Raw genomic sequence first — 13,227 nt, forward strand, 5'->3', positions numbered from 1 at the left:
GAGAATGAGTGTGTCACTGGACTTGACCTCTCATATTTCATTAATGACTTGAAAGACTCTGAAGCACCTGGTGAGTCTATTTATACTGATAACAGACTCAATTTCCATGAATTCAGTTATCTGATTTTCCAGATTGTAAACAAACAGTTAGAAGGGAAAATTGCTAATCTGACACATCAACAGCAGAAAGAAGTGACAGCTCAAAGACTGACAATAAAATAAAATTTAAAAACGATTGAATTGTTTTTTTAATCATGATTATTTGAAAGGATGTATCCTGAAATCATTTAAAGCATAAAAAGGTCCCAAGGCAATAAATAGCAGGCAAAATCTGAATCTAAGTCTTCAGCCAACAAATGTATTGCTCTTTCCAATATACTATGCTATATCCAAAAATGAAATATATATATATATATATATATATATATATGAATTTCTTTAAAATTAGACTAAATCAGATTTAAATATATTTAATGAAGAATTGGATTATCTTTACAAGACTATTAGTTATATAAACCTAGCAAAGCATTTATGAAAGGTCCTTACACATTTGGCAATCAAACAATCCTATTCAGTGAAAACATTCTATTATTATGATTTATTGCAGTTGATTATGATATTAAAATCATGGCTAAGTATATATCTTTTACTCAGGTTAATACTTTTCAAATAAGCAGCACTTATATCTTGGCTCACAGATATATTACAGGGATTGAGAAATCAATAGGACTCGGTGCTGGCTAGGCATTCACTGGGGCTCTCACTAGTTCCTCTTCTCAAAACTGACAATGCTCACACGTTCCAATTGTATTCTGGCATAACAAAAGTACCACAAAATCTAACACTATCATTCCATCTACTAGTTTTAGCATTTCTCTCTATTCTTGTAAACTTATTAATGTAAAATGATCATAGTTCACATATCTCATTAACTGTATTAGCAATGTGTATGTATGCTACGACCCAACTTTCATATTGTTACCAATAGGGTATCATGAGATATTGTGCTTTTGATCAAGTATTCTTTACTAAAAGTCCACTGCTAAAGGACTTTGGTTTTTTAGTGGGATGTAACAAAGTCCTGAGTGATCCTCTGGTCTTCCTCTATCCCATGATAGTGGCATGGGTAAGAAGACTGCCCTAGTTAAAGGAAAAGAAAGATTTTGGCTGATGATTTCTTGATTCTATACTCCACATGGCATTATTGAATGGAGATTTATGATAAAGAGGTAAAGAAGAGCTGGCTTTCTTCACATAAGAATTATTACAACCTAATGTGGCAGCTAGCACAGGAAAGCTCAAATGGAGGACATCTTACCTGGCCTCTGGATATCATTTCCTCTTTTGGTCTTTTTAGATTTTAGGTGTAACGGTATTCTTTGATAAGCATTTCTAGATTTGGAATTAATCTTGTGATATTCAAAGACTTGGAACGATCTGTTCTGAGACAAATCATGGCAGAAAAAGTCTTTCCCAATCACTTCATTGTTTTCATATAGGTCAATAAAAAGAATGACCCAAGTCTGGCTAATTTAACAGCAGAAATGTTCTGAAAGTTGTTTGCAAAATCCAGAGCCAAGGCAAAATATAAAATGCCAAATCAGCAATCTTATGAATTGCTTTGTATTTTGGAGGTTTAAATATCAGAATCCCAAATCATTGTAATAACAATTTTGATTTACTAAGTCCTACTTTATGTCTCTCAAGGCACACTGATTTTTATATTTAGCATTTCTTGTGTGTGTGTGTGTGTTTATACAAGACTAAATTATGTCCTATATATAATTCATACTGTACATTACTTTTTGTTCATAGATTTAATATATCAAACTATCAAAAAGATTCTTTAAAAATCAGATAAAATATTTTTAACAAAGATGTACATACTTCAAGGGAAACCATTTTTAAGAGTAGGAATGAAGGAGTACTGTGATCAAATCTAAAATTCTACAATAAAGCAGTACTAGTAAAAAAAATTGGTATTAGTGGAGCAGTATAGTAGAAAAGAACAGATAAAGAAGAATCAGAAATGATAAACTCAAGAACTTAGTTATATCTGACAGCAGAAATTACTTTGAGAACTTTTTGATAGGAACTGTTGAAAAAAATGGGAAAGAGGACTGAAAGAAATTAGGTTTATACCAGCATCTTGTATTATATCCCACCATAACCTTGGCCTGCATATATGGCCCAAATATTAAAGTCTATATCATTAAAAAACAACAACAGCAATTATGGAAAAATTGTATGAAGTTACCTAAAGATATTGATAATTCCCCATAAGCAGAGAGAAAAGGAAAAAAAAAGTTAATATCAAATACTGTATTTTTGAAATAGGTGTCTTTCTAGTTAAAAAAAAAAAAGTAAAATGTTAAGTTATCTTTAAGACAGCATTACCTATACACTGTTAGGTCTATACCCTAAGGAGATCAAAGAAACAGGAAAAGGACTTGAGTATAAAAACTAAAAGGGATGAATCAATTGGACACACATTTTAGGGATGAATCAATTGGACACACATTTTAAGAATAAAAATAATATAGGAATTAGTTTTGCTTATTTAAGCTTATTTGTTTAAAAGAGTCTTTTATGGCTTGTTTTTATTTTCTGTTTTAGAGTGGGAGAAGATAGGCAGAAGAGAAAAATGTAAATGCTTAATTTTTAAAATGAAATTATACTTAAAAATAAGAAGAGGCAGCCAGTGAAATAAACAATTCACAAGTTCAAAAACTAAGTCCTTATCAAATAATTCAAGGGAAAATGCCATTAGATAAAATCTGTTAACTTCATCTTTGCTAATTATTGGTATACAGACATTGATTGAGAGTTAGTGTGGTCAATTAAGCACTTGGTGAAGACTTAAACAGTTAGCACTATGCTATGCATTTTAAACTCAATCCAACAGAAATTTTAATGAATAAATAGCTTTATGATGACAATGAAATTCTGTATAAGCAATGTTCTAAGTCTCATTATTCAGGAATTATTATAGTGATTAAAAAAAAAACTTGCAAATTCAGATAAGGATGGGGATTCCCAAGCAGATTTGCAATTATAAATCATAGATACAAATTTTTATGGCCTAATGCTAAGTATATAGTGAAAAATTAGATTCTATAAAACATGAAGGGAACTGAATGTTATAAACAAAACTAGAGGAACAAAAACAATGAAATCTTATTTTTAAATGCCACTATATAAATGGAATTAGAGAATTGTGATTGTCCTCAACACAAGCTAATCAGATATAATAAGAAGGCTTTCTCTGTAGAAGGATGTCTCTCTAAACCTTCAATAACCTATCAGTGATAGTATCATTTTTAAAAGCCATAGATACCTGGAAAAAACAAATACTTTTTTCACAACTGATAACATTTTTGAACTATAGATGAAGTTCTGGTCTAAACTGAGCAACTACTGAGGGTCATCCTGTGTCTTAAATAGTTTTTAGCAATAATGAAGTAAATTTTAAAGTAATCTAATTTTTAATTTCCTTAAGTTTTCAAAAACAAAAAATATATTTTTCCAAAAAATTTAATAGTAATTTATAAAATACTTTTTCAAAATGGTTTATTAGAAAATTTGCAGAAACCTCTATTTATTGAAAATATTTCAAATGAACATTTAACATACTAAAATATCTAATAAATAGTTCTTTATGACTTAAAAAGTACTTTACATATATTATTTCATTTAATTTATGTCATTTCCTATGGAAAAAAAGGATCTTAGTTATTCTATAGAATCTTAGAGAGAAAGGTTTCTTCACACTATAAAATAACAGAGCTAAAATCCATTCTATACTTACATTATTGCATTCCCCCAGAAAATATAGTGCAAATCCATCTGCTCTTGTGGCTGCCAAAATAACAATATAAACAATGGTTAATCTCAAAAGAAAATAGAATGTAAATTTTTAAACTTAAAATTTTAAATATATTTCACTGAATATTCTGAATGGATTTAGTGACATATCCAAAATCAGTGATACCTTTAATTCTTACTTCCCATATCCAATCAATTGCCTAGTTTCATTGACTCTACAATCACATCTCTCTCATTGATGCCTCCTCTCTTATTCACCTGGCTAGTAACCCGATTTAAATCATACAGCCTAACTAATCTCCCTGCTTCCATTCTCTCTTTCTGCTATTTGTTGAATAAATTTATCTTCCTAAAATATAGATCTTACCATGTCATTCCCCTGCTCAAGAACAGTCAGTTGCTCTGCTTGGCATTTAGAACCTTTCAAAATTCACCTGCCTTTTTTTTTAAATTTATTTTACATTACTCTTACTTAAATTCTTTATGTTCCAGCCAAATTAGCCAATTTGCTTTTCTCCACATTTAACATTGCATTTTCCACCAGTATGTTTTTGTAAAGGCCATTTGTCAGGGAGGTCAAGAATGTACTGCCTCCTGACCTCAGCCCATTAGAATTCTTATCTTCCTCAAAGTTCAGCTTAGGGATCATACTCCCATGGATTGCCTTTACTGATTCTCACTCATTAGGAGGTTCCCCCGCTAACTATTGTTGTTGTTGTTGTTGTTATTATTATTATTATTATTATTACATGTGTATCTACCAGGAGAATATAAGCAGGCTCTTTGAGGGCAAGAAAAGTTTTCATTTTTGTCTATGTACTTCCAGCATCTAAACACACTACCTTGCAAATAATAATTGCTTAATTAACTTTTAAAAGAGGATTATTTAAGTATATAATCATGCTATAGCACGGGACATGAAGGGCAAATCAAAATTAAGTCCTCTCAAAAAAAAGAAACCTGTTTATTTCCAAAAATCCTTCATTATAACATATTAATGGTCTATGATGAACTAATATTAATGTATTCCAGACAACACTGAATTCCAACAGGGTTCAATAAAACCTTGGCTAACCATCACAGTTTTGAGGAAATCCCTCCCAATAGTAAAGTTTTCTAAGGACCTAAGGGCTTCATCATTTTAGCAAACAAATATCTCTTAAACATTCTGAATGAAAATTTTTATAAAAAATATCACCTCCCTGTCTTATTAAACAGATGCTAATGAAGATAAAATGCAACTCATTTTTTATGACTCAGGTTGATCATTCTGAACATATTGCCATCCTATTCTATTACTGAATGAGTTCCCCTCCTGATATACTGAATAATGTACAACTTTTTTTGCCCTTAAACTAAATAGCTTCAAGTAAGATACTTTTAAAATTTTTATTGTATCATCATTTCCCCTGTTAATTATAACTTTTCTAATCTGATTTTGCAAATTAGAAAGTATAAAAAGTAAGGGAGTAGATTTTATGACATTTATTTTCACTTCCCCTTTATTTCCTGGTTGTCAGATGAATTTTGAATGAATGAAATTATCTCAATGGAGTATAACTGGCATGAAGGCCATGGTACAGTAGTACAGTGCTTGCTAAGGAGGCAGGAGGCTTGAGTTTGTCACCTATATAGGCTTGGTCAAGTCACTTAACTTGTCAAGGCTTTAGTTTCTTCATTTGTAAAATGAAGAGGTTAAGGTATATGGTTAGAAGGTTCATGCACATTCTATAACTATGATTGTGTATTGCTGTAGATGTATTTTACATTTGTATTAAGAGCAATCAGGCTCCATGGGTGCTAAAAAATGAAGGCAATAATTTGTATCATTTAAGGTCTTAAAAGCATTCTTTCTCCAACCCTGCCCCAGCAAACACATGATGCAAGTAAAAAACAATAACTCACATTGATAGTGTGGCTTATATTTTACAAATCACTTTTGTTATAGCAACTCTGTGATGATGATGATAGTCTAAGTATTATCCCCATTTTGCAGAAGACATTGAAGCCAGAGTTTAAATGACTTCTCTCAAGATCACCTCTAATACAATTCCATCTCTACCTATATACCAGCTAGGTTCTTTTAGCCTTTCCCCTCAGTGATATAGAGAGCAAAAAGAGATGGGACTGGTGACTCAGGCCAAACTACAATGTAACTGGATTTCTCTCCTTTTTGTAACTCCAATAGTTGAAGGGGTAAGAACACTTGCATATGATAGATTCTGTACACATAAAGACAGAAACTGTTTCAGTTACTCATCTTCTATCATTTATCTTGCTCTATATTGACCTACTTTTTCTTATCATATAGGACAGAATTAAGACAGTGGGTCCAGGTATATAATCAACTCCTAAGTGACAAAAAAAAAGGCATCTTCTAGCACAATGCAAGTCAAAGTGATATCATCTCCCAAAAATTACAATGACAAAGATATTGTTAAACTTAAAGAAAAAAGAGGCCCAAAGTACATTTTTATAGGAAGCCACAAACTGTTTAGAACACAAAGTTCTAACATCATATCCTTTGTAGATGGTTGGCACAAAGCCCTTGAAATATAACTTTCATTGGCCCAAATACTTGTCTTCCAATTTGTTTTCCACTTACTTAAAAACTGGCATTGTGGTAGATGATATTAGGGACTTATCACCTCTTAAATAGTTTGGGCACTTGAGATTCTTGTATATCAAATAAATATTTTTGGTATGGTAATGACTGTTACTGATTATGTGTGAATCTGTGTAAATCATTTGAACTCTCTAGCCCCCACAAGCAACTACGACTATACAATCTGCTTTGTTAGAGGAAATGTCCTCACTAGAGGTTTCCTACATCAATGAAACAATTCTAGAGACAAATGGTGATTTGTTATGTATCCACAATAATGTATTGTACAATGTAGGAAAGTATCTTTAGTGTTATCTCTGATGCTTCTGATGCCATGTCATCATTTAACCTGAGGTTCTCAAAGTCTATGTCAATGAAGCATAAGCTCTAGCAGGGTCTACCATGATGAACAGTTCTACCTTTGGTTATTTGTTCTAGGAATTAAAAAAAAGCTTAGGACAAAGTACTGATTGGCATGTTCTTGAATCTGACAATCAGAGATAGTTACCACATCATGTAAAATAATTAGGACCCCAAAAATTCCTTATAAGCTATAATTTAGGACCAAATCTAGTGAAGTAAAATTAAAAATCTGTGAGGTCAAATTCAAAAAGGGTACAGGAAAATTTAGGGAAAAACATCAAATTCATAAATACAAGATAAGGGGGAGACATGGTTAGAGAGAAATTCATCTGAAAATGATCTTCAAAAATGATCTGATGAATGCAATTATAAATCAGGAGTTCAGAGTACTGAAGATGAATCATGCCACCCACCTTCTGCCAAAGCTGGGATGGACTTAAAATCCAGAATGAGACAAGTATTTTTAGATATAGCCAATGTGGGAATTTGTTTTGCTGCACTCTGTGTGTATGTTATGGGTTTTGTTTTAAATCATTCTGTTTGATGATAGAATGTAAACCTAAGAACAATTGGTGGATTGGGTATACTTACTCTATTAAAAATAGGCTAAGTTCACTTTGAATTAGATAAAAATAATATTACAAATGAGTATCAAATGAATCTCCCTCATTTTTCTTTGTCACAATAAAACAGGTAATGCCTTTTTGGTTAAGCTAAAAAAAAGATAAGTGGAAATGAAAACAACATAAAAACAAAAGATAAAAATTAAAAAGAACTTTTCTATTAGAAAACACACCTGAGTACATATTATTCATAATACTGTCTGAATTTTGGAAAAAAAACAAACAAACAATTCTTACCTTCTGTCTTAGTACCATTTCTAAGTTAGAAGAGCAGAAAAAACTAGGCAATTGTTCCCAGTGTTACTTACTTGGTAGTGTCTAAGGCCAAATTTGAACCCAGTTTCTCCCGACTCCAGTGCCCTATCCACTGTGCTACCTACCTGCCCCAGTAGTAAATGAAATTTAAAAATTCTCATGATTTGAAAATTATTTTATTTACTTTCTGATTATTTTTTTTAATTCACTATCATAATATTTCAATACCGTTTGATAGATGTGACCTCACTGTTGGGTGTACTCCCTCTTAAGAGTCCCTTTGACTTTGGGTTTCATCTCGAGCTAGATCAATATTGATATGTTTTTATTCCTTAGTAGTTTGTCTACTTATTCACTAATGTTCTTAGAGAGTCTAATATTTTGTGTTTGTTAACACTGCCTCTATCACAGAAAGTGAAGGGGGTTATAAGGAATCAAGGCCATTTTGCACTTTTCTTCATTTTGCTGATTACTATTGCCAAAGAATTCATCACTCAGAAAACAGACAATTAGTAGTAATCTTCTCTATAATTAGCTATAAATAAGTTTTAAGAAAACTTAATATTGCTGGGGCTATACTATACTCAAATCGTTTCTATCATCATTGAACATGGTGAAGATTGTATTCTACTGTCATAGTGTTCAATAACCGAGGGTCATTTCCAAGCCACCATACTGTACCTGATATAACTTTGTGGAGGATTATTTGACGAAATTGTGCTAATTTCATATCAAGAATGTATTTTTATTATGAAAGTATACATTAAACGTGGCAACTGCTCTTGATGTCTCATAGCCTCAGGGATCTCTTACTTGGAAAGAACTTCAGAGATCAACTCATCAAATAAATCAAACCCCAAATCCTCTCTACAAAATACTCAATAGCGGTATTCTAGCCTCTGCTCTAACCCCTCTACTGAGGATAGATTTCCTATGTTCACAAGCATCTCATTCCATTTTTGTGGAGATTACCACTTTGCAGCTAATTGTGTACTCAAGGGCCTACAATAATAAGTCTAATGAATCATTCTCATGAGGATCCTTCATACACCAAACACATTTATCATACAAACGTCTACTTAGAGGTAGAAGGGAGCTTTAACATCATCTAACCCTTATTTTATAGATAAGGCAAAGTCTTAAAAGGCTGTGTTGTGTGTCTTTTGCCCATAGCCATACAAACTTTGAAATAATGGCTTCCTCTAGGTCTTCTCCAGATGAAAGTTCCCTTCATTCCTTCAATTCTCATATCATATGATGTCACAGTTTTAAAATATTTGGGTTGCCCTACTCTTGACATTTTAATTTGTCCTAAGTTTAACTTGTTAGGTATATTATTATTTCACAATTAATATAGCATAGCAGTAAGATGACTTAATGACTTGAAATTGTTTTCAGTGAGTTCAACTTTTCCACAAATACTTCATAAACTGAAGAACATTTTGATTCCATGTTTCTTACATAGACCAGATCTGTGATATTTTATTACCAGGACAAGGAAGGTCTACTGTGGAAACTATTAAGGTAAATTCACAGTTGGTATGTAATTTACAGTCTTAGATAGCTGACCGAGGGCACTGAGAAATTAAATAACTTCTCCAAGAACATAAAGAACAAATATTAGAGGCTGAACCTGATCCCAGGTCTTGCTGACTCCAACTCCCTCTATTCACTATGCCATATTGCCTTTTCTTAAGATTCTATATAAATGATTAAAATACATTTTCTTACCTATTTTGATGAGTCTACTCAATTCATAGAGTAGCAGCTGGTTGTCTCCTCCTGTATCCAATCGCTGTTCTATATAGCTGTTTAGTTCATATACAACGCCTTGCATATTTGTATCCCGGTACTTTTGAATCAAAAGTAATGAAATAAAATTTAAAAGAAAAATAGTTTAGCACAGTGGAAATGTTGTTTGGTTAACAAAATGAGCTATTAGTATGTTATAAAATCAGGCACTATATATATACATATATATTTAATTGGATATCATTAAATTTGCCAGAGGACAGAAAAAGAAGTCAAAAGGCCTAAAAGTTAACAAAAATCTTCTTTCAGAGAGTGCCTATATAATTACTATGTATATTTATTCTGAATTATAAACACATTAAAAATTACATTTTTGGTGGTTTGTTAGATAATTCCATCATGAACCTTCGTTAGGAGGAATTATGACCTTGATTCCTAAGTATGTTAAATGTTGTTTGATGTTGCAAGATCAATTTGTGGAGGTATCACATTAAGTCAAACCCTCCATTCCAAATGATTTATGTAGATATAACCAAATTAACTTTCATGGTGAATATAAATAAAATTCAATAAATGTTCATTGAGTGCCTACTTATGTGCAGAATACTGTGCTAGGCACTTCAGGGAATGCAAAAAGATAAGCAATACAGTCTCTATCCTCAAGGAGCATATAATCTGATTTTAACACATTAACAGTCATCACAAGAGACACTCATCCACCAATCACTGTGGTCAATCACAGGCTTTAAAAATTCTTAATTAGCTAGTATCAGGATCCTACCTGCAGCTGATGCTCCTTCATCCTTTTCTTAACCAGCTGCAGCCACCTTCCCCACATCTGCAGGCCTAGATTCTGAAACAACTTCCTACCTAGGCAGAAATTATAAGAGAGGGAAGAGAGAAAACCATCTCTTCCCTAAGATCAGGCTCACTTAGGTTTATTCTGATCACTAATGCCATATGTTCAAATCACCTGATCAGGTGACTCCTGATTCTAGGTTGCTTTGACCTTAGATCTGATGACTCCTCCCCACCCTAGACCTTTAGTTTGCAATTGACCACAGTCAATAGCTCTCTGTCCCATGGCTTGATGATCTCTTGGCCCATAGACTGTTACACTGTACATGCCCAGATCTCTCCTGGCCCCATTCCCTCCCTATATGGCTAGCCTGGTCCAGTAGCTGCCAGGGTCTACATAGAAATCCATAATGATTAAGCCTTCAAAAAACTATACAATCATAAGTTGTAAGGGGTCATAAAAAATTATCCAGTCTGCTTGATCATCTAGAGAAATTAATCCTACTACACTACACTTGAACCAAGAAGATAAAAATCTAGCCTATTTTTGAACATCTCCAGAGAAAATATTGTATAGCATTTCATTCTAATGTAACAGCGTCCATATAACTTATCTAAACCCTTCATTCTGCAGTTTAAGCAACTTTGTTCTCACTTTTTTAGTCGTGGATCCTGAGATCACTGGTTACCATCCTCCGTAGTAGAGCCCCTTCATATACATGAAGGTTGACGTTATTACATCATCCCTCAGGCTCCCCTTTTCCAGGATGGATAATCCCATTTCCTTTAACCTTTCAATCAACAAAATGAACATTTATTTTTGTTCAAGGCACTGTGGGGAATACAAAGAAATATAAGACATGGACCTACCCCTAAAGGAGCTTATGATCTACTTGGAGAGACAAGATATAAAGACAAAAACAGCTTAATAACAATATAAGGCTTAAATAATGAGTGATTCTAGAGTTGTTAAATTTGAAGCGACGGTAGGTCATTTTTTTCATTGATCTTATTTTCTAATTTCTTAACCTTATTTTTGTCTCTCAATTTAAACATTTTTTTAGTTCATTACTTGTGGCAAAGTTCTGCTTATCTATACAAACTCATTTCATAATTCCAAAATTTATTAAAATAACAAAATTAATATCGATATGGATGATATAATGAGAAAGTCTAATTTTCCCCTAAAGGGCTACTGAGGGAAAAGAGGAAAAAAAGGCTATAAGCACACTTATAGACAGATTTTCTCTTATCCCCCTGGACTTAGCCTCTAATATACTTTTGAGAACAGGTCTTAATTACTTGAAGGATTATTATACCTGTACTGAGATTAATAATCATCTGTTTTCCATCTCCACTGAACAGGAAATGGGCTGTAGCACAATTTATTAGACACCAAGAAGAATTTTCTGATCTTAAGGTTTAGCATTGGATGTCTGGGCCTCAGCTTCCTCATCTGTAAAAGGAAGGTGTTGGTCTAGATGAACTATATAAAGTCCCTTCTAGTTCAATCTAATAATCTATGATTCTATGAGCCAAGACTGATAAGACAGTTGCTGAGAAGGGCAGAACAGATCTTCTGTATACTTCTGTGCATGCCTCAAAACATGCTGTGATCTAAACTAATGTTTCCAAAGAAAGACATAAATCACCTTGGACAGGAATCACACTGAAAGTGGTCCATATTCTTAATATGTGAAAGTTTGCCATAAGTTTTTTCTAAACCTTATAGCACCATAAAAATGCAAACTGCTATTATATACAAAGTATTTGATACTGCTATAATTCTTTATGAAAAAGGGGGACACAAAATCAAAGAAACAAGTTCCTTTGATCTCCATGACTTTATTTTTGTAGATTATCATCAGTAGTTTATACCTTATTTGAACTTCAGAACTTAAGGTGATTTATAAAATTACTAACAAAACAAATGAATACATATAAATTTAGGCAAAGTTTTAAAGACATTTGGCAGAAGGAATTTCAACATTAAATTTTAAATTATGTTAACAATAATAGATATAGGAATAGATTCTTTTCCCCTTGGTTCCCCCTAATACCAAGAATCATACTGAATACATTTCTCAACAGATTATTAATCATAGAATCAATAATTTTTTATAGATTGATTATGGAACTTCTTATCCATTTTTGGTTTTTATTTTTGTGTTGTCTGCTTTGTATCCATTGAGTTACTTATTAATAGCTCTACAAAATGGTAATTTGGAGAATTAAAAGAGGGGATAAAATACCAGTCATTCTTTTTTCTTATTGATTTGGGGCATTTAAAAATTTCAGATCATAAAAGGAAAAATAAACAGTCAATCAACTCCGTGAAAATAAAGCTGATTTTTCTATTCTGAGGTAAAGAAAGTTACAGAAGCAATTTAGAGATGATTACATACTTTTATAAGGCTATTCAAACTTTCCTAATTTTCTTTTATTATTTAAAAAACCTAACCAAAGATAATGCTGTGGTACCAACCATTCAAGAGGAATAGATTTTAAAAGTGGAATCTAACTGGCCATGGTTTACAGAACTACTTGATAATATGGAGTGGGGAATTTTTCCCAGTGCCATTGACCCCCAAAGGAAAAGCAAAAGTCAATTAAGAGCTAAATGGAAGGAAATGGAAGGAAAATGCAACTTAGTTTTAGCAATTGGGGGTATTTGCACAAGTGGAAGATTAAATACAATTGATTTTGAAATTATGAATAGGAAACACTTCACCCAATAACAAAATGTATTTTAATTTCATATTAACACCAGATAACAAGAAAGGGGGATTGAAAGAAAGAAGGGAAAAAGTTGAGAGAAACTTAGGCAGAAGGCAGAAATGAAACTCAACCTCAGAGAGAGAGAGAAAGGAAGAGAGGAAGAGATAAAAGAAATAGAGGAAATGGACATGATAAGGAAGGGGTAGGGATAGCGAGCAAACCAGAAGAAAAGAGTTGGAAATGATTTTGAATTTGCCAGGATATGGGTGAGGAATGGGAGATAATCTC

General features: G+C 32.5%; 1 protein-coding gene across 3 annotated transcripts in view; it reads right to left on the reverse strand.

Annotated features, from left to right (window-relative positions):
* The window catches only part of PDE10A (phosphodiesterase 10A), a 466,245-nt gene that overhangs the window by 146,671 nt on the left and 306,347 nt on the right, over window positions 1-13,227 (reverse strand). For all 3 annotated transcript variants that reach the window (XM_003340456.4, XM_016429717.2, XM_056814385.1), the window contains 2 exons: window positions 9,403-9,523; window positions 3,809-3,858 (listed from right to left, as the gene is read on the reverse strand). In XM_003340456.4, the coding sequence (XP_003340504.2) occupies window positions 3,809-3,858; window positions 9,403-9,523 (171 nt within the window). The remainder of the gene's footprint in view (window positions 1-3,808; window positions 3,859-9,402; window positions 9,524-13,227) is intronic.

The sequence above is a fragment of the Monodelphis domestica genome, chromosome 2 (genome assembly GCF_027887165.1).
Source record: "Monodelphis domestica isolate mMonDom1 chromosome 2, mMonDom1.pri, whole genome shotgun sequence".
In the NCBI taxonomy this organism is placed as follows: Eukaryota; Metazoa; Chordata; class Mammalia; order Didelphimorphia; family Didelphidae; genus Monodelphis; species Monodelphis domestica.